The sequence below is a fragment of the Molothrus aeneus genome, chromosome 5 (assembly GCF_037042795.1).
Source record: "Molothrus aeneus isolate 106 chromosome 5, BPBGC_Maene_1.0, whole genome shotgun sequence".
Lineage (NCBI taxonomy): Eukaryota > Metazoa > Chordata > Aves > Passeriformes > Icteridae > Molothrus > Molothrus aeneus.
The window spans coordinates 23,265,160-23,287,209 of NC_089650.1; the positions used below are offsets into that span (position 1 = coordinate 23,265,160).

Sequence of the window (22,050 nt, forward strand, 5' to 3'; positions counted from 1 at the left end):
CAGATATCTTCTCCATGGATACAGGATAGCAAAAATATTTTAAAACTACAGCATACAAATGAGGACTCTCAGTTTACTAAGAAATGAATAGAATTCTTTTCTACACAGATGTAGAAAAGCCCTGTGAGAAGCTAAAATCAGTTGTTTCCTTTGAGCATCAAAGCATCAACATCTGTCTGTCTGGTACAAAATAATTTACTGAGCATCATCAATGTACACTGGTTTTCAGGAGCTCAAAATAACCTCCTCAAACCACTTGTATATGTGCAATAATATGGTTTGCTTAATAGGCCTTCAGCCAGAGTCTCATTTCAGGCTTCTTGACATTAAGGAGCCCTTGCCAATTGCCCCCAACTACTGCAATCTTCCAAATATATCAGGATAATATATCAGGATCTTCACAGATCCTGTCTGAGCCGTGGGTATATGAATGACAGCCTGTTGTTACCCCATTGACAGTGGATGTTCTCCTTAGAAAACATGTTTCCTTGCTCTAGCATAAAGACTGCCTTTGCAAGTGAGCTGAAAGGATCACTGAAATTTAGAGCGTCATGTAGTTTAGGTGTAGGTAGAGTTGATGATTCACCTCGTCATTTTCCCTCCTTACTGCCCTTCTTAAAGGCAGATGTTTGATAGCCAATCAGCACCTTAGTTTTAAGCTATGAATTTGTTTTCTAGAAGTGGCTCCCCTTTTCCATGTTTACAAACCCTGGAGGTTGTGAGTGCTAAGTCTGTCTGAAAACTCATGTCTTTTCTTCGAAGGTAAAAATTCTACATGTACTTATAGTAAACAATTTTTTTATATTCTTAGATGGTAGGGGGTTGAAACAAGAACAAAGGTGGATGACTTATCACCACTGGTTAAATGGCACAGTAGTTTAGTTTATATACTTTCTTTTTACAAACATAAGAAAAACATTAATTCCTATAGATTGCAGATTAATTAGGATTTTTCATATTTATGCAGACATTTTGAATTTTATCATGGTCTATGGACCAATAAATAAGGACAATATTATTCAATTTTATATTTAACATTACTTACCTAAATTTGTCAGGAAAAGAGCAACTTTTTCATACAGCTGTAACAGAGAAGAAACAGCCTCTTAGTTACATGGCCAGCTCAAAAATGGAGGGAACATGTTAAATCTAGGAAGAGAACATGTTAAATCTGACATGCAGATGATTTCTGTGATGTTCTGATAATGACAATAAAACTACATAATATTACAACAATGATATAATCAAACAAGGAAGAGTAGAGTTTTTATATCTAATGCTTATCCATAATATATGGAGAAGAAATGCTGTCATTGTTCCTATTTTATATACAGAGTGAAAAAGGGTGAGAGAACTTTTCCAAAAAGAAAAGAAGAAACAACAGCATGACTGAGATTTTTGTTTTAGTTACTTATGGAACATTCACCTCACAAGGGAAAAATCGCTCTAGAAGAGCATGCTATGGTATGTTGGATATGTTGTTTATTTGGGGCTTTTTGATTTTGCTTGGCACTTTGGTGCTGAGAGGAAAAACACTGGGGTGTCAGGTTTACTTCAGAGAAAATCTTTAGTAATCCCCACCACCAGACACATTTCTTACTCTGAGCCAGTGTCATTTTTCCAGATCCTAAGTGGTACTTTCTGCACTTTCAGGTACCATGCTCTCAAACTCTCCAGGAGACTCCAAACTTTGTTAAGATTACAAAACTAACTTGGAGGGTTTTCACAATCAGTATTTGCAAAGGAGTTTTGAACCTATTAACTACATCACCAACGCCATCAGTATTAGAGTAAATGAATTCAATTATTTCCATTTGCTTTAAATGAGTCTGGAGCCTATTCCTACAAATTGCTAAATGTCCTTAACTCTCACTGATGCCTGCAGGAATACAAAGCCTCTCATATTTCAAGCTCAAGTATTTACTTACTCCTACAGTGCATTATCAGCAAAGTTTCTTTTTATTTGCAGTTATTCCTAGAATCTCTTGCTTAAATTGAGTTATGTATTGTTTACAGGCCAAACTGCCTGCTTAAGAGCTGAAGTCATCCTGAAATCTCTCATCCATGTTAACAACCACTTCATGCTTAGAATAGTTTTCCACTGCCTTTGGAGTAAATGGTTTTGTTTCAAGTAATGACAAAGGTAGTTTCTTCTGGGTTTAAAAGCATCTCTTAAGGGCAACTGTAAACGTGCTAAATGTCTGGGTCATTTATATCCTGATCCCAGCAGGGAGTGTGGTTTTTTTACAAATGTTCACTGCTCTACAGAAGGGTTTATTAAAATTTCAATTTGTTGCTATTCCATTTGGAACAGTAAGACTGTGTTAGAGATTCTGTTAACAATGATTGGATCTAATTGTCTGCTACTGTCGTTTATCACTACTACCCTTAAGGGACCCTGTTTGGGATCATATTCTGTTCTCTGTTCATATTTTCCATGGGCAATATTACTGGAATTAACAGTTTTACATAGCCTAGGTAAAGCTACTGATTGTTTCCAGGTCAGGCTGCAAGATTATCTGAGAGACATTATGCTCGAGGGTCATTTTGTTTTGTTGTGTGCTCAGAACGTCTGGTCTGGAATTTACTTGTGGTCTGGACCTTTCCCCTGATGCTTTGAGAGGCTTAGGCTGTCAACTTGTATCAAAATCACTGCTGGTTTTCAAGTCTTCTAGCAGTGAATTCTCTACTGCTATGCACATCTTGGCCTGTTCTGGTTTTATTACTGTATCTTTTCTTGCTCTTCTGGCGCTTTTCTTGAATCACAGTTCATGCAGGATTCTACTACCTGAATTGCTCCTGGGGATTTTTCTTCTCCCAGAAGAAATCCCACGATTGCCCTTCAGTAAACTACATTAATCCATCATGGGAAGCAAGGGATTATGCTCCTAAAACCTTCCTTTGAAAAACTCCTGCAGTTTCATATTTGTGGATCTTTTTCTTCCATGAGCTATATCCACATCCAAGGTTGTGGTGTTTGTTGAATGGTGATGCGTATGAGGCTAGAGAAATCCATCTTTGCAGTGCTCCACTTATTTGATAATTTTAAGAAATAAAACAAAGTTTCTCAAAAGGCACCTTCAAGCAATCTTCCATTATTTAAAAGAAAAATCTCAGAGCTGTTAAACTCTTTGGGAATGAAGAAATTTCATTTCTGCAGCATTTCTTTGTTGCTGCTTCACTGCATATACAATGACTTACACCGAGAGCTTGAAAATAGATGTTGCACTGGCATAGATATATATATATATAGTTTTCAATTTTTTTCTTTTATGCTTATTGTGTGCTCTATGTAAAGAAAATCACCCAAAGCTAGAGACAAAACCCAATAAAATAAAAATGACATAAAAGAAGAGAGCCCTCAGTACAATCTCAGACAGAAAATCAGCTTCCTCCTTTCTGTCCTTTCTCAGCCTACAGTCCCACCTAAGGGAAAACATAGGAAAAACAACAGTTCTGGATAGACTGTTTTAGTCACTAATCCAGTCTTGCCTTCTTCCTTCTTCAAAGAAAGAAGCAAAGTCCTGCAGCAAACACTCTTGGAATTTCCTGCCATATAAAAAAGGACCCATCAAAAAGAATTTTTAGATTATGTAAATGCTTGGATATTGCATAGAGAAGAAAGAAGTCTCTAAGCCAGCCTTGGAAATGAGCAGACCTGAAATAACATCTCATCTTTTCCCTGGGAAGTAAATCAGCGTATCTTCTGGAGTGAAGCCTAACAAGCTGTTTGCAGAGGATGCTTGCTGTTGAGTAGGCAGAGATACACTCTGGCTCCAGTGCCCGTCTGGTTTGTAGGCTGAACCCTCCTTCCCCTAAAAGGCATTTCTATAATGTCAGTTGACAAAACCTGATAGGGGAAGGCCATACACATCTTGCCAAGAGCAACAAAGAGCAGACACATTGCTATCAGAACAGCATACAGGAGTATCAGCATCTCAGTGGAAGGAGGGAACTCATTCCCCATCTAATCTATGCTCTACTCTCTTACTGGGACTGTTGCCACATGGAAATTCCATTTTTGTCTTTGTCCCAAGTCTGGTTCCAAACCAGCCCACAACAATAGCTGCCATCAGCCAGCTCCACTGCAGCGCACCCAGGCCATGTCTCTGGTGCACGCTGGCAAAGGCCATGGACAGCTCTGGAACAAATCACGTCTGCTCAAGCCTTCTGGAGCTTTCAGCTCAAGAGAGTTCTGCTTATGGACATTGGGTCTGTGTTGCAGACGTCTTTTCATGAAAAATCCTTTCCTTAGGATTTTTCCTCCTGAGAAGCTGAGAGGCCTCAGGAACAAAACGTAAACAATGGTTATCTGCTGCTGTGCAATGCAACAAGTGGATCTGTGATTGGTCTCGTGGTTGTTTGTAATTAATGGCCAATCACAGCCCAGCTGGCTTGGACACAGAGCCCGACCCACAAGCCTTTGTTATCATTCCTTTCTATTCTTAGCTAGCCTTCTGATGAAACCTTTTTTTCTATTCTTTTAGTATAGTTTTAATGTAATATATATAATAAAATAATAAATCAAGTCTTCTGAAACATGGAGTCAACATTCTCATCTCTTCCCTCATCCAAGAACCCCTGTGAACACTGTCACAGGTCTGCATATGCATATCCTCACTGGAAAACCACCATGACAGCTGAAATTAGAATTACTGAAATTAGTGTAAATATGAATTAGCTTTGTCACTATATTAAAAAAACCCATCAAAACATAATTAAAAAGAAGGGTATTAATGAAGTGGACTGAAAACTGCATATATGTAAAAGGGAAAGAAGTGGCAGAGGATAAAGCAAGGGTATGATCATCTCCCTAAAAGATTTTCAGAATATTCAAACATACTTTGCATAATATTTTGGGGTTGGAATTGCACTTTATATAAATAGTAAATGATGTCCATAAACAATAATTCCATGTCTGGCTCAGCATGACACTCCACTCCTGCTGAAAAAAAGAAATGAAAGCATTTGGTTGTCTGCTGACTGAGAACATCTACTGCTCTGGTGGCTTAGGTATAACTTTGGATATGTTAATTTTACTCACCACATTCAGTAGCATGATGATGCAAAAGTTGATGCACACTGCAGTCCCTGTAGTTGCAACCTGAGAGTTATTCCTGATTAAAGCCCACTTAAAGGCAGCAAAAGTGCTGACAGTCACAACGCGGTAAATAACAATGCCAAAAACAGCAGCAATCACCACACAGATCTAAGGGAAGGAAAAAATCAGAGAGAAGAACCTGAAAACTTCCAGTGCAACAGGAGTTACTTTGTCCCTGAAACTCTTAAAATTAAATGAAATTAAAGACTTTAAAAGTGTATTCTTTTTGATTCCAGAGGAAGGTGTCAACATGATAATTTTTCTTCTTGTTAAGTTCTTGTTATGTCTCATAACAAAAAATATCACCAAAAATATTAAAATAACTTTTAGTTTCAAGCATTTTCTTGAAAATCTTCCTTGCCCTTAGTGTTAATGCGGGAAACAGTATTGCCAGCTCTGGGAATTAGAAATTTTCCTTATCTGCACATGATGTGTAGGGGTTAGTCTCAAGCTGCCTTTGCAGCTTGATGGTATCATACTTGGGATGGATTTTGTGAACTGATGGACTTCACTCTTCACACAAATGTCTCCATTTGTAAGCACTGCCTCAAAAACAGCCCTGCCAGGCCAGCCTAGCTAGCTGTTTCTTCCTACAGTTTTGGGAAGTTTCTATCTAGAGAAGGTAACCAGTTTGATTGCTTTTGTGATTTCCTGTCTGATGACACTTTCAGCAAATGTGACAATTAGAATGAGAAAGCCACAGCTGCTGCTTAATGACTTAATGTTCCTCATGCAACAGTTGAGCTGTATTATTTGCTACACTGTGAGAGTCTGTGCTGAGTAATTTTGAGAACTGCTCTAACTTGAAGTTTGGTAAGTGTATATCTCCTGTTATAGGTGTAATAAAAAAAAGGATCTTATCTAAATGGTTAAAAAAGTGTAGATTCTCTAACTTGCTGGAAGCCCATGCTATGCCAACAGTAAAAATAACTTCAGTGAAAATAATTTTTGTCCTGTTTTAAGGGCTGTTATGGGGACAATATTTTGTGGTACACACAATTTAATGCAAGGCTACTCTCTCTGGAACTTTGAGTAAGATCTATCACTAGTCTAAGAAGATTAATGATTGAGTTTGCATAAGGTAAATTACTGCCACCCTTCAAGAAAAAAAACATGGGGAAAATACACAAAATATGGGAGTTGTAGTATCAATTCTGAGCAGAGACTGCAGTCCTGAGTATGTGTCCTCAAGGGCTGAGTCAGGGTGTCCATCCACCTGACGTACCAGAGCACAGTTCATCTCAATAATGCTCTTGCCTTTCTTGACCTAGATAGTTTTGGACAATTTTAGAGCCATCAATTTCCTAATGTCCTCTGCCCTGTTGCTCACTTACCTGGCTCTCCACAGCTCCTGAGGCTGTACACATCTATCATTGTCTTGTCTCCTGGAAAAGCCCCAGTAAATTCCGCAACAGTCTGTTGATTCCAGACCAGCACTGTGCTTTCAAGAGCAGCACTACCACTCCTGTTGTCATGTGAATAACAGCCCACATCTGCTTCACTGAAATTAGGGGATGGGGGTGTTTCTGCAGAAGTGCATGCAGCTCTCTATTAGGAGAGATTTTGCTGCTCCTTTTAGTTTTGCATAACTAAAGGGATAAATGCATCATTTTAGTCAAGGAACATTGGTTTCTCCATTTCAGCTGCACTAGGAATATGAACTCTTTCCTCATGTCCTCAACACACTGAGAAACTAGATTTTATTAACATCATTAAGCACTCTAGGCGTCCTATTTATGTTCTCTGGGAAGTTTACAAAGAAAAACTGCTTCTCCTATGCTTTCCCCATCACTCTGCACTGCCTACACAGGCAAAGTTACCAGTGAGCTAGTTCAGCCAACTCAAGTTGGTGCCTGAATGTGATAGTGTCACTATTCTGGCTTGTGTCACTACATACAGTGTCACAGGTGCAGCCTTGAAGGAAGGGGTTAGCTATCTGTGAGACTTAGTGAAGAGTGAACCAGTGTAAGACTTGACAGAACTCAAGTGATTTGCTATGTAGATTTTCAACATGCATAGAGCTCATTCCACTTTCAAGCAGTCATATCCAATATTTACCTACTCTACTAGCAGAGATAATGATATTTTGTACTTTTAAATAAATAAATGTTGTCAAACCATAAAAAATATTCCAGATGCAGAAACGATGAGTCTGCTGCATTTATCTGCAAATGCTTGATAAGGCTCTGGCTTCCCAGATATGGGGTTCATTCGTTCTTTCTTGGAGTATTTGGCTTCAAACTGAGGACGTATTTCCTCCTAAAAGAGCAGACAGATAATGTTCACATACAGCACATCTAGAAAAAACTCTGTAGGAAACTTCAGATCTTTTATCAGATCACTGTTCTGGGGAATTACATCTTTGAATTCAGCAGCTGGCACAGCTACTATAAAAGCTGAGCTGGGAAATCAGGTCTCCTTCATGAGAACTAGAATAAATCACTGTACCCATAAAAGTAAGTATTGAAAGTATTTAGTAAAATCCCCAATTAGCTATTCCTCTAAATAATGCTCTTTCAAAACTATGTGGCTGCAAGACAAATCGTTTTAAGATTGATACCACAAAATTTTTCAGTCTGACATTATCCTATTGATACTGGAAATTTACAACTAAGAAAAAACAAAAAGAAGAACAAAAATAAACCCTAACCAAATCTCCTTTTCCCAAGCCTAATTGCTGATTGCTAGGCATTTGGTTACGCTTCCACTACCAACAAAACTTCTCAGCATTTGAAGAAGGATCCATGCCATCTAATGCTGCTCAATTACTTCTTAACTTGGACAATATTATTAGCAGGAACATCTTTCAGCAGCAGATACGTCAAAGCAAAAACCCTCTTGTGAAATGAAACCTGGAGATTACTTGGGGAGAGATTTGGTTACATCTGTTTACAGCATTGCCAGAAGACAGGATCACCCCTGGTGCAGGTGACACCTGCAGTAGTGCTACCCCTCTGCCCTAACATCACCAAGAGCCACGTGTGCTGTGTCACCTTGTTCCAGTCTGGCATCCAGGACACTGTCAGAGGTGAGATAAAGCACCAGGCTGGGTGGATGGGCTCTCACAAATGCTGGCAGATATTAGAGCAGTGTTTGTAGTACTCTACTGTATACTGGAGAGCTGCTCTGTGGTACAGCTGGCTACAAGGGAGCAGACAAGAACCAGCTTACACATTTCTGTCACTTCCAGCCCTTCAGCTGCATGTAACTGAACTCTGACTGACTGAAGTTGGAAATGCCCAGACCTTAAATGACTGCACTGAAATAGGTGAATGGTAACTGCTCACACAAGTCTTCAGAATGTGAATAAAGGTGAGATATCTTAAAATCCTACATCCTTTTTTAAAAATTCCCTGAAGACGAAGGGGGGAAGAAGTCATGTCTCATTCTCCTCCTTCCAAGTTTTGAAGAGCTTTCTCAACACAGTTAATTTCCAAATTCATGCAGCAACCTGGTAACAAGTTATAAAAAAAAATGAAGAGGCATGTATGCCTAGCTGCAATGCCTCTGTAACTAATTATGTGCTTGAGGGAACCAGCCTTACCTCAGCTATACAAAAAGGCTAAGCATGTTTCTGTGGAGGCAGAGTAATACCTTGTTCTTATTCTATTTTGCTCAAGCTGTTCCTGCCACATCAGGGCTGAAGGAATCTGAGCAGACCATAGTCTGGCAGAAGGAACAATGTAAGGAGCATTCCTGTGTGCTCAGGGGCATGAAAAAGGACAGAGTGTGATAGATGTGAAGCAGGGCTTCTGAGAATTTTACCCTGTAGATTGCGCAAGGGCTCTGCCAGCTGGCTTGTCATAGGCAAGAAACCTTTACTTCTCTGCATCCCTCTCTGAGCCAAGGCTTGATTATCTTTTACAATCTGCAATGTAGGGAAGTTCTTATCATATCCACATGTCCTAAAATCTCCAGCTGATGCAAGTGATGCAAGTAATGCAAATGCTATTTTTAGACATTCTCAAAAAAAAATTGTAAATCTGGCATGACATTTTGTACCTGTTTAATGATACTCAGCAATGCTTGGGCAAGTAAACAGTACTATGTCTGGCTGAGGTTAATGATACAAAGAAAGTGACACTGAAGAAACAGAAAAAATATGCTACAAATAGCAACAGAAGCCAGATTTCATCTGGGAGTGCCAGGAACTGCATGCAGTTTGTTTCTTGTGGCATGCCCACCCAAGATGCCATTGCTCTCCATGTCTCCCACTTTGCACCTGGCTTGCAAGAGCAGGAAATCCAGATATGTAGGGTTAAAAGAGGCAGGAGACTCTCAGCTCAAATCCCCAGACTGAGAGGCCTCAACATTGCAGGGGTTGCTGTATACCTTTCTTGGATGAGAATCTAAAGTGGTGAGGAATTCACAAGGCTGCATATCTGAATAAGTGCAATTCTCCTTTCCATTGTCTTCATTGTTTCCTTTATTTGTCTCTTCATTTAGAACATGAAGGTGATAACAAAGAGATAGGAAGCCTTATAAATTCTGTTTTTTCAGTATATTATTGCTAGGAAATAATAAATATCCCTTCGTAAGAAAACCTTTATTTTTCAATTTGACAATGAAAGTTAAAGCAAGCAAAGGCTAGACACATATTGTTCATAAAATAACAATCTTCATTATCAATAGCTTGAGATTTAAAATGGTAATTAGAACTCTTTAACCGATGTCTTTGAAATAACTAATAAAAGCCATCAGCTGATTTTTTTTAGTGATAACTGAATGGAAAGCAGAGAGGAAATTTAATTAGCAGTGATTTTATTAGAAAGTAGCACTTTAGGAGAAAAATTTTCACCTTCTGGAGTAAAAATTCTCATTGGTGTCTCACTGACATACAACTTCCCAATGAAACTCCACAAGATGAATCTTTTCCAATCTACATAAAACAGACTGTTCTCCTTCCTTTCCATTTCTCACACATGGATAATTCCAAATTTTTCATAAGAAAACCCTATTTCATAAGAGAAACCCTATATGTGTGTATTCACATTACACATTATATGGAGTAATGTGAATTGCCTTAGACCATGTATTTGTGCTCTTGAAGAGCTACTCTAAATTTTTTTGTGAAATACCTCCTTTTTTCGCCAAGAATTTTCTAATCCTTCAACAAGTAAATTATTGAAATAGTCCCATCCTTCCTAGTCCAAGCATATTGTCCTCTATAGCCCAGAAAAAGAATTTGTAGATTGAAAATTTGAATCTTGATCACCAGTACAAGTATAGCATCCCCAGAAGTAAGTCTCCAAGCAAAGCCTGTGGTTTGCAGGTGAAGACAATGGCAAAGTGAAGAGGTGGGCTTTGAACCACAGAGCAGGGAAATGGCCTCCACATTTTTTCCCCACACTTTCCTCTGGAGCACCTGCTTCCAAACTGTGTTTTTCTCAGGGGGAGAGTGCAGCTCCAATGGAAAACTACAGCTTTAGATACTCAAGCAAAGGAGGCAGTGCCCATTGGGCTGACCCCGAAGCTGGCACATGCTTAGCTGTGCCATAGGTTTGGGCACTGGGGGCTGTAGCATCTTCACAAAGATACCTCTGGGAGGCAATCAGCTGCTACTCTTTGAATGCCACTGCATGCTGAACAAAGGAGGAACTGATGCCTCAAATGCCAATGAGATACTGATGTTCTAATTACTGGACACACAAATTGTTGAGAAGCAGCCTGCTGAGTTCCTATGGGCATCTTTATCCTCTAATTTGAGAAAGGTACAATCTGGCACACTGCTTCTGAGAAAACTTCTTCTTCCTGCTGTAGAAACTTATAAGATTCCCTCTAGAACTGAAAGGAGGTGCACTGAATAGCTCTGGAGCAGGAACAATCACCACTGCTCCTGACAGAGGTCTTGTTGACACAGCTTACTGGAAGAACTCTGGTGTGAGAATAAAAGACCAGCTGACATCAACAGGGAGCAAGTATCCTCTGAAAATTACCAACATGCAAATATCATCCTGCAGGCCAAACTGAAATAATCTGCCAGAGGAATAGAAATGTATCTTATCAAAAAAAACCCGAAACAAGTGTCACTTAAGGACAACCTTACCAGGAAATTCAATATTTGTAAATGAACTGATCATAGGAGATTCAGGTGGATGGCTTTATAAATCAGCATAATCCCAAATCCATGTAGGTTAAATGGTGAAAGATGAAGATATATAAGATCCCAAACTACAAACATCTGCAAGACCAGGCTTCCTGGGAAAAAACATAGAGAGGGTCTCATACTGTACTTACTTTTCTATTTTGTTTGTTTAAAGGCTCCTTCTCATTCCAGGGACACAGAGGAAACTATAATTGTGACTCGGAAGTTGCAATTTGGTAAAACTTTTTCTTAGCTGTCAGCATCAGCAGCAGTGGCTTTTTTTGCAACTAGCCATGAGAAGACATGATCCCTGCAAGCCAATCCTGACCACTGTGTGAGCCTGAGGCAGGACTGTCTCAGCGACTTGCCAGCCTTGGCAAGAGCAGCTTGCTAATCTCAGAAGAGTTGAATCAATATTAAAGTATTTCCTATAACTAGGAAGAGAGTCCTGGGGTGTCGCCCAGAACTGATTGCATATGTGCACAGATAACAAAGTTCCTGTTGTTACAGAGAAATCAATTTCCAGATGTGTAAGTTATTTCATGTTACGTTCTTGGGTTATTTTCTTAGTAATTAAGCATTTAAAAGAAAATCCTACCAGCAATTCCACCATTTCATGGCCTCATTGAGCTACTTTGCCTCATACACACAAAAATCCCATAACTCAGAAGTCTGATTCTGTGCTGGCAAGATTGATAAAAAAGAAAATCTTCCACCAAAGCAGCAATGTAGAGGTTCAACTTCACTGAGACCACTACAGCAGCCTCTTACCATCACTCTAAGAGCTTCTGTAGAGTAAGGAGAGCAGGTTTATAGACACCTATATGTCCAAATCCCACTGGAGTAGCACTTTTTCTTCAACATACACTGAATCTTGTTTTTATCCTGCAAAATAAAACCTTCTAGTTCTATTTAGACCTGAGTTCTCAGTCCCAAGAGCATGTGCTTTCTTTCTGGTGACCACTAGAGAGGAAAAGATTAAGGTTATTTTCTGAAGTTTAGCGCCTTCCCTAAGTGGATTTCCTGTACCAACACAGAATGAATTAAGTCCTCTCTCTCTTTCTCTCTCTCTCTCTCTCTATGAGATAACCAGCATCTGAAGGTTCAGAAGCTGGTGCAAGCTTCAAAGGCTTTCCTTCCATCAATACTCTCAGTGACAAACTAAAAGTATAGATAAAAGCTCATTTGCCAAAATTCACGGTACACTGGGCTGTCAATAATTTCCACCTTTCAAAATAAAAATGCACTTCTCCCATAGTGCATTTCTTCCCTGAAATCTCTCAAATTAATTTAGATTGACAAAAGTGTGAAAAAAGAGGACAGTTTGGCCTGGAGAAAGTTTCTTTACATTCCAGAGGAAACATCTGAGGAGAAAAATCCTTACTTCATAGTTTATAAAGATTTAAAGAATGAACTGAAAATAAATGCAAAATAAAACCATACATTTTCAACCAAATAATTTTGTATTAAAGGTTAAGGATTACATGTTTTTATACAAACCTCTTCTTCTTCCCAGTCTATCAAGTCCCAATCATAAGCAATTACTGCTCGCCTTCTTTTCCAAAACTCCAGAAAAACAGTGGCTAGAGCAAGTAGGGAAAAAGATGCAAAATTGTTTTTAAGTAAGAAAATGTTAATGACTATCACAGAACTGTTGAATGAAGCTGCAACATTATTTTAATTTATTTGCATAAATGGGTTCCTTTGAACGGCAAATCATGCTGATGATCAAAACTGCTTTCAAAAAGCATTGCTTTCTAAGGATTAGTTTGCTTGCTTCAAGTATGATTGAGGCTTTAGAGATTTCATTTAGTGCTAAATGGGAATGTTTAATTTCTAACCAACCAAGGGAGTGCTCTCAAAGAATAAAACCATTCCTGTGAGTCATCACTGCTCGATAAAGCAGATTTCTGATGAAGCTAGAGGTTTCTTGGGGCCATTGCACATAGTGGAGTAACTTTCTTTCTTTGAAGACCATTTACATGACACAGAAACCAGAACCCAGAGGAAGCACAGTCCAGTGCATTTGAAAATGTGCAGAGTACTACTGGGGAAATGGGAACTTCTGGTTTACACCTTTTTAATTCAACTCCTTTTTTTTACAGTATGTGAGTTCGTATGAGCAGTGTGGTGTTTATGTCTGATAATTAAACATTGTGTACTACAGCCCTTATTGATGGAGTTCAAGATGGAGTAACATGCACATGACTGCTATGGGAAGATGACTGGGAGTAAAATTAGAGAAAGCTGGGAGGCTGTATTCACATTCTGAACAGAAGTTAGAACAGTACAGAAATTATAGGGTAAAATAGAATTGCTGCTGCCTGGATGGAATGTGGGTGGCATGCCCGAAACCCATTCCACCATGACTCCCCATATACCCAATCTGGAAATTTAGCACATGTTAAGGGGAATGGAATGGAGGGTGGAGCAGAATGGAGACACAGAGGTCAGGCTCTGAAGTAATCCCTGCAGGGAGGGGAACCTGATGGTACTGTGCAGACAATAAACAGCACAGCACCCCTCAGCCAGGGGAGATAAGAGAAGGTGTCTTGTTGCTGAGTCAGAAACTGTGGTGAAATCATTGTCCCTGGATGAACTGGGTTCATTAAAACCTAACTGTAATATTAACACAGACCTCCATCCCAAATTTACCCACCTTCAGGGTACAACCTCCCCTCACTGGGCATACACTTTATATTTCATTGACTATATCTTTAAGAGAGAAATGAGAGAATTTTACACCTATCAATAGCAAAGGTATGTATCACTAGAGCCACTCAAGCTTCATCTAAATGTAAACAAATAGTATAAAAGTAAGTTAAGAATAGGGAAAAGTTAGAGAAGACTCCATCATATCTTCTGGGATCAGGGGATGGGCTGAACCTGTCTCCTCCTCCTAAGGAATGTCTATTGGGTAATAATTGTATTCTATGCTCACTGAATGATCATCTTAAGCTAGGTTTGATTGGTGATTAGAGCTTGTCTGGGTATTGCTTTGAATTCATTTTTGCAGTCAGCTACTGTCATTGTCACTGTCTTTGAATTTTAACCTGTCACAATTTTCCACTCACACTGTGTATATTAATAAAGAGTGTTGTCCCCTAAACTGTTGGTGTGAGTCCTTCAAGGGCTCTGGCAGTTGTCAGCAGTGGGCAATACTTGAATGTGAAGACCTGGGAGGGGGTCTTTCTTCTGCTGTTGGTGTGTGTCCCTGAACAAGTCAGTGGAACCATCCTCTGACCCAGTGGGCAGCTCAGTGGAGAGTAACAGGACATTGGCAGAGTGATCAGACACAAAGGTATTGGCTTTCCCGGAGCACTGACAGACCAGTCGAATGTAAAGGATTTTTGAGGAAATTCCCACTTTGATATGACAATTGTGCTTTCATTTTGTGATGGAAAAAAAAATCAAGGAAACAGTAATAGCATAATATAATCCAAAGATTAATACTTAGCCTGCTTAAAGTTATAGCAGTGTTAAACATTTATTTTATGTAAAGGATGTAGAAACTACCTAAAGTTAACACAAATCAATGGACAGGCTTCTTCTCCCACTGTGAAGTGGAGAGGAAGCCTGCCCTTTATTGCTCACTGAGAAGCAGCAGATTGATACCCAGAGAACATAAACCTCTTTGTTCATGAGCTAGCACAGTATCAGCTGTAACAGTGTCACAATCATCTGACAATATAATTCACATCCAGTCATAAAAGTGTCTCCTTAATGGGCTGTTTGCCCTACTGCAGCATATTGATGAAAATGGGATTTGATACTAAGTACTGGCGTCAGTTTGGCAAAAGTTAATTTTTAGACAGGAAGAATTATGTTTTATTGTACTAGCTAGTGCAGTGAAAGTGTGCTTAGGAAATAAAGAGTACAAGCAGACAAGGTAAGGTATCAAAAGCATGTGTAAGGAAGCAGATATTTGGTTTGAGGGCATTTTCATATATCACGTAATTATTGTTCTGCAAGCTGGAATTATGTTACACCAAGTCACAAGCACTTTGATTTTAGTCAAATAGAGAGTCATGAGCCTAATGCTTCTATAAATGTTTGTAATAGCTGCAGTATAATTGGTTGTGATCAGCAAAACCAGTAAGTACTAATGAGGTTCCCCTGCTACTGAACCACAAACATGGTTCATTCCTTGATTTTTTCCTGGTAGAACTGCTTCTCTCCTGTCAGCTCATATTGAATTATTTTGTTCAGGCTAAACAAGTAGTCCTGCGCTGCTTGGAAACCTAGGAGGAAGAAGTGAACAATACTTCTTTTCTTTCTTGTTTTTCCCACACCTGGAGTGAGGAATTTATGCATATTGTATTTAGCACATTTAGCACCTGTCAGAGTAAGTATGTGAAGTTCTTGAAGCTTCTTTAGAAAGTTATTTTCTAATTGTTAAGTAGCAAATATGATGCTCTGTACAGTGCTGTTTTAGCTTTCACTGTGTTACACTTTTCTCTCTCTATTCAGGTCAGTATGCAGCTTTCCCTTGCTAGATATTTTAAAATGTGCTATAAATAACTATCTTTGATTGATTCACTGTGCTACTGAGGTCTTCTAAAAGAACTGCATTTTCAAATTTCTCTGCTTATTCTCTAATTGTAATTTTAACTATAAATACCTTATACAAACTTCGGCATTCTTTTCTGACTTTGACATTCAGTAGGACACAGTTGTATTTTCCCATTTGTATGAACCAGATCCTGAGTTTTCTCAATAATTCCTGCTTGGAATTTTGCATTTCTTATTGGCCTTAGCTCCCAGATCTTTTACTAGCTTTTCCTATACTACATTTGTCCTACTTCAGAACTCCACCTTGCAGCTGGGTCCTCAATATCCACTTGTACAAGCAGCTGTCTTAACATCATTTCCTCAGATGCTTTTGTAACAAGTTGTGATCTTATCTCGTAATGCAAATGGCCTCTTGTAGGAAATAGCTTTACCCTGACCTTCTCTCAGAAATCCTCTCTCTATTGTATTTCAGAGCACCATTTAATATATCCATCCTGACTCCTAGAATATATTCTATATACTGGGAGTCCTGCTGAAGAACACCCTTAAATTCTATCTCCTTGGAGAGCAGATTAATGTCAACGTTTTATGCTAGAGGCAAGATTTGTAGGAAAGTAATATCTTTTATTAGACTAACAGATACATACAGAAAATTTGTTTTATGTTGGCTTTTGTTATTGCTTGAAAAAAGTGTTAAATTCTTCATGCCAGTCCTCTTTTTGCCCTCCCAATTTTGCCTTTCAGTGAGTGTTCTAAAGCTACTTCTTTTATCAAAGGAAACATGCTACACAGGAAAAAATTTCAAAAAGCATTTATCTTCCAGCCCTTAGCTCCCCAAAGATGTGCACAGAGAGAGAAACTACCACCAGCCTACTCTGCCTTCAGCATGGATTTAGAAATGATAAATTGCTGGACTTTCCTTTTGAACAGTTACAGAATTTTGCTCTAGAGTTTCTGGAAACATCTAGGCAGTAACAGCTTTGCAATAGGTTTCCCCAGTACCTCAATTGGAAAATCAAAATCTACAATTCCATCTGGCTTTCCTGAAACATGCTGGAGTCAACCGAGTGTCAAATTTACCTAGATTTTTTTTAATGAGAATTACTTTTTCCTTCACTTAAATTGTCAACATTTTTTTGAATTAACATCTTTCTCTCATTTTCTGTCTTTGGTAAAAATCTAATTTAGGCAGTAAAAAGAGAGGAACTTTTCCTAGATATGGGACCTACTTTATCATAAAGCCAAACATTTCTCAAGGCATACATAAAGAACAAAGTGGAAGTGTTTCTCCCTAGTACAGAAACACAAACCATGATATTGCTTCCCTATTTTTGAAAGCTTTGAACATCTGGAAAATGTCATCAAGAAAAAAATATTTTCCAGCTTCTGAGATGATCGCATCTCAGTGAGCATCAATGGCAATCTGTTCACCAATGAAAAAAAAATTAAAAAATGTTAGCGATTACAGGGACTCACTTTTTCCCTATAAACAACAAAGATTTATAGCTTCAATCTATTTGAAAGAGTATTTCCTTTCAACAGAACCTTCAATACAGAAAAAATTATACAAACTGATAATGAATTCCCTAAGTGCACTGAAGGGAGTCTTTTTGTCCTTTGATAAATCAGTTAAAAATGAAAGTTTCCTTAAGTCATATGGCTGTCGGGTATACTTTAGTAAGTATCATGCTTTTTTTTTTATTTTATTAATTACTTTTACTTTGCTTACACCAGGCAGAAATTAAATAAGTGAGGTGAAGGGTCAATGTATTTTTTAAAGAGAAGTGTACTTCTATTCCAGTGTCTCCTGGTACACTTAACAATTCCAACCTTTCTTTGATGGGTCTCACTAATGCCACAATGAAGCATTATGAAAGATGGGTCCCCAAGCTTCAGAGCCCTACAGTCAGGCTCATTGCTGCTCCACAAATCAAGCACCCCCTGCCAGCATTTGTCACAGTAATTCCTCTCTGCAGCCTGGCCACAGAAGTTTGTTCATCGCTTGGAGATATATTTTATTTATATTTAAAATGGGAGCAGATAACTTAATTCATCAACTAAAGATGTCTTTAGAGCAAAAGGATGAAAGCACCAAACAGATCACCTCTTCATGGAAAGACCAATGGCCACAGCTGGTTTTGAAACTCCCAAGCAAATGGCTGAGGCTTCTCTCTCAACATGGGAGCTTACTAATGGATGTAAAGATGGTGAAGAAAATACTTTAGAAAATAAAACAGCATCTAAGCTCTGGCTAAAGAGGTAACACGGTTCTAGTTGCCTTTTCTTTTTACTTTCATTCTCTTTTTATGAAAACAGTGCCATAATTATTTAATATGTCAGTGTCTGTCAAACTGGATCATCTGGAAGGCTGAACTTTTCACAGCCAATATTTTCTGAGCTTGCCAGTTGTTTCATGCTGACAGAAAAAACATTTCCACAATCAAACTGCTATCATTGGTTCTTCTCTTCCTCTATGATTTACTGCCATGATGGCAATGCCTGCAGCTGCCAGTAGGCCTACTGCAGACTGAAATCCCATTTAACACAGGCAGTAAGCCAGCTCCTAAATACAGGAGCAGAAAATCCCTGGAAAGTGTGACTTCCCTTATTTGAATGTTGCTTCAGCCCTATCTGCATGGACAATATCTCCACAATCTCACTGTTTTCTCTGCAAACTCTTCTTTAAGGAAGTGTGGTTTGTGTGGAGCCAGAGGATTGCCCCATTCCCCAAGCCATACCCTACACTCACAGCTCCTGCTGGTGCTGCCCTCCCTCCCTCTTGCCAGTCAGCTCCCAAGCACAGTGTAAGCCAACAGAAGTGCTGGGGAAAGCTCTCACCCCAGCTGCTCTCCTAGAGTCTCTTCTCCAATAGCCAAATCATCTGGGGGCAGCTTCTATTGTATTTTTTTTTCATCTCACTGTGGACTTTGGTGCTGTAGGTGCATGGGTGGGCAGTGCATTGCTCAGTCTTGGCAGGCTGGTGTGGAGATTCCTGGAGGGAATTGGGTCTGGGGGTCTGACAGTGATGCTGAAGGAAGGGGAGGAAGGAGAGGCTAACCAGAGAGAGATGTGGTTCCTGTTGACTGGAGAGAGGAAAGGGAGAGGAGAGGGCCTACAACATTTTGTAGCAGGCATGTTCAGCCTCCTCAGGCGTCTCAAAGGCAGTGACCACAAGGCAGAACTGGGCATGGTGACCTCTGTGAGGGACTCCCCTTACCTAGAGCTGCTTTTCCTTCAGCCCTGGATCTGGGCACTGCTAAGACACAGAAACCATGCTGTGAGTACAGCTGTTTTCTGAAAACAGTTATTGTTAAGGAGAAACAAAAACACTGGTGCAAAATCTGCACTCTGAAGAAATGCTCACCAGCAGTTAGGAACACTGCCAGAGATGTTCAGCAATGTTAACCCATCAATTTTCCTACCTAGAGATTTCCCTGCCTGTATATTGTGTTGGAAACTCTCTACTTGGAGAAAGAGTTTGGAAAAGCTGAGTAAGTATCTAAGGGAAATCTTTAAGGCTTAGAAATTTTTGGTGATCCTTAGCTCTGTGTAGCTCTGAAACAAAGATGAAATATCAAGCAGAAACATAAAGACTGCATGATCTGTGGATTTTTCTTAAGTGTGATTTGTAATATTTGAATATTTTTAGTATTACATGAAATGGCATAAATAGGCTTGATTGGAGGAAGGAACTGAGATAGACAGGTAAGCTAATCTATGTTGCTCTGGTGGCTCAAATGGTGCCTCCTGGATATTTCTTGTGGTTCAGTAAAGAGATTTGCAGTTTAAAATCGATTATAATTACTTGGACACCTTTCCAAAGCAGTTGGAGATGTGTGAGTAAGAACAGGAGAACAATGACTCAATCTGGGTAGCTCAAGGACTTGGATGCTGGTTTTGAGTCCCCTTCTTGAGCCATTTTCTACAGTTGTTAACCTTCTCTCACAATGGCTTGGTAGCAGCTAAGAGGCTGGGCATGTTCAGGGATTATTTAAAATAATTTTTTGTGCTGCCAGAAATTACTGGTTCCTCTTGCCTTCAATTCTGCCTACATGACATAGTAGGAAAAATAGTTGAGTCAAAAATAGAACATTTCTATGAGCAAAATTCAGCCTCCATGGCAACAGTTAGACCACACTCGGATCAATTTGCCATTCAATGAAATCTTTTATTTATTTCATCAGAGCTTTGTTTTCACTGCAACCAGCTTACATGGTTTAAGTTTTACTGCCTTTCTGTAAGGTGGGGAAAAATGCTACTCCATTTTAATACTGACACTAAACTGAGCTGCCCTAAGCTAGGAGAAGTCCTGAGCACTAATAGAGAGAAGGCCTTAGTACCAAAGGATTTAAAAATGGTTAGAAATTCCCACAGAATTATATATATATATATATACTTATATATATATATAATTATATATATATTATATAATATATATATATAATTATATACATATATATATATATATGTACTATGTAGACACTACATAACTGCATTCATGGTTCTGTTTGAATTTAAAAATTATTATCAAATAAAATCTTGATTTAACCAATTGCGTCTTCCTTTTGCAGAAACAGAAAAGTCTCTAGCCTATATTCTTTTTCTTAGTGTCAGATAAAAATGTGCTGGAAAATAAAAAGTCCTATGTTGCATCATATTCTTTAAGAAAAGGATGGTGCAATTACTTAATATCAAAATGAAAACTTACCCCACACTGCCATGAAAACAGCAAAAAAGACAGTAGCTCCATTGTCAAAGAGGTGGGTTACCTGAGAGATATATTAATAATGTGATAAATTTGTGATAATAGGCCTTTATTTTTTATTTTCCTAACTAAAATGAATGTGATCATGAGTTTAGCTGGCCTGACAATCCTGAGGACCCTTCCCTTGACATGTGAAATCCACCTGTGAATTGACAGGACTATTTGCCAGCCTGGGCTGGGACTGACCCCTGCCAACACCAGATGTGAGCATCATTTCAGACCCAAAGCATTAATTTTATGGAGCCACACAGAGAGGATGGATGAGAAGATAAAGGCTGATGTCAAGGACACAGTAACACATAGCTCTAGGACACGACCTCTGACACTGCTGAATTTCAAAGTGCAGATTGCATTCAAATATTTTACAACCCAAATTAAACATTGGTTAAAGACAGTGCTAATATTGGCTGAACTTGATCTGTCCCTTCAAGATTTCATCTACCCAGGCTCACTAAAGACAAATGCAAAAGGCAAAATTCATGCTTTTACCAGGAAGTATCTCTATTTGCATAGCCTAGAACATACCTTGGCATATATGCAGCTGTCTGACAACCTCATGAAGGGGCAGTATTTATCACATATAGGGCACATTATGATATCTGTAGCTTGGCAGACTTCTTTACTGGAAAAATAGAAAAGACAAAAATTAATAGCTTGGTTACTACAACAATCTGCACAATAATCTGTCTGGATTGATAGGCTTTGCCAATATTCAGTTACTTATTGAACAAAACTGGTCTGTAACTGAAGCCAAGATGTTCATAACGGCATGTGTATAATTAATATTTGCTGACTGTCTAAGACTACAGAGTTTAGTCATAGCTGCAGAGTGCAGTTCTCCAGGGACAACCTAGTAGTATCTCTTTACCATTTCCAGCTTCTCCTTGAGTCAGAGTGACCTTTGGTAGGAGGAGGGTGAGGATAACTTCAGACGAAGTTACTCTTGTGACTCAAGTGCACAAAAACTTAGAGATGCAGCACTCAGCAGAAGGTCCAGGGATTTCTTCATCTGAGGAATGCCTCTCTGTGGTGGATCTTTGGGAAAAGCCTTATAGAGAGTGAAAATTCCCCACTCTTGTGCTGGCCTCTTAAAAAGTAATGGAGGAGTCTGCTTTTCCCCTATTTTGTTCTGAGTTGCCAGCACCATTAACAACTGGAACTGGGAAAGAAGAATTTCCTCTCATCCAATTCAGGAGCATAAAACATGGGAAGTTTGATACCAGGTACCTTATGACAACTAGGCAGTCTTTTCTTGACTGTTCATTCAATAGCTTAAAATGAAATAATTAACAGCTTGTGGGAAGATCTCTCAAATTATTCATAATAACCCACAGTTGCGATTTCTTTTTACAAGTTCCCACGTTACCTGACTTGGCAGTGGTTCAAAGTGGTGACTCCATACAAAAAGACAAATAATCCAATGAAGGCAGCTGGGAAGAGCATCCCTGTGTACCAGCCTAACCAGGCAAAGTACAGCCCGATTTTCTCACCAAAGTACCGTCTGTTTTAAAACAAAACACAACAAAGTTACCTGCTAATTAGAATAATCTACTTAATCTTGCTCATTAGTAGAAAAAAATATTTCTA

General features: G+C 38.9%; 1 protein-coding gene across 1 annotated transcript in view; it reads right to left on the bottom strand.

Moving 5' to 3' along the window:
* ANO4 (anoctamin 4) overlaps positions 1-22,050 on the bottom strand; it is a 187,298-nt gene that overhangs the window by 22,279 nt on the left and 142,969 nt on the right. The window contains exons 13-19 of the mRNA XM_066549687.1: positions 21,830-21,964; positions 20,989-21,085; positions 20,407-20,467; positions 12,687-12,769; positions 7,220-7,360; positions 5,045-5,209; positions 1,046-1,082 (exon numbers count right to left, since the gene is read on the bottom strand). Of these exons, the coding sequence (XP_066405784.1) occupies positions 1,046-1,082; positions 5,045-5,209; positions 7,220-7,360; positions 12,687-12,769; positions 20,407-20,467; positions 20,989-21,085; positions 21,830-21,964 (719 nt within the window). The remainder of the gene's footprint in view (positions 1-1,045; positions 1,083-5,044; positions 5,210-7,219; positions 7,361-12,686; positions 12,770-20,406; positions 20,468-20,988; positions 21,086-21,829; positions 21,965-22,050) is intronic.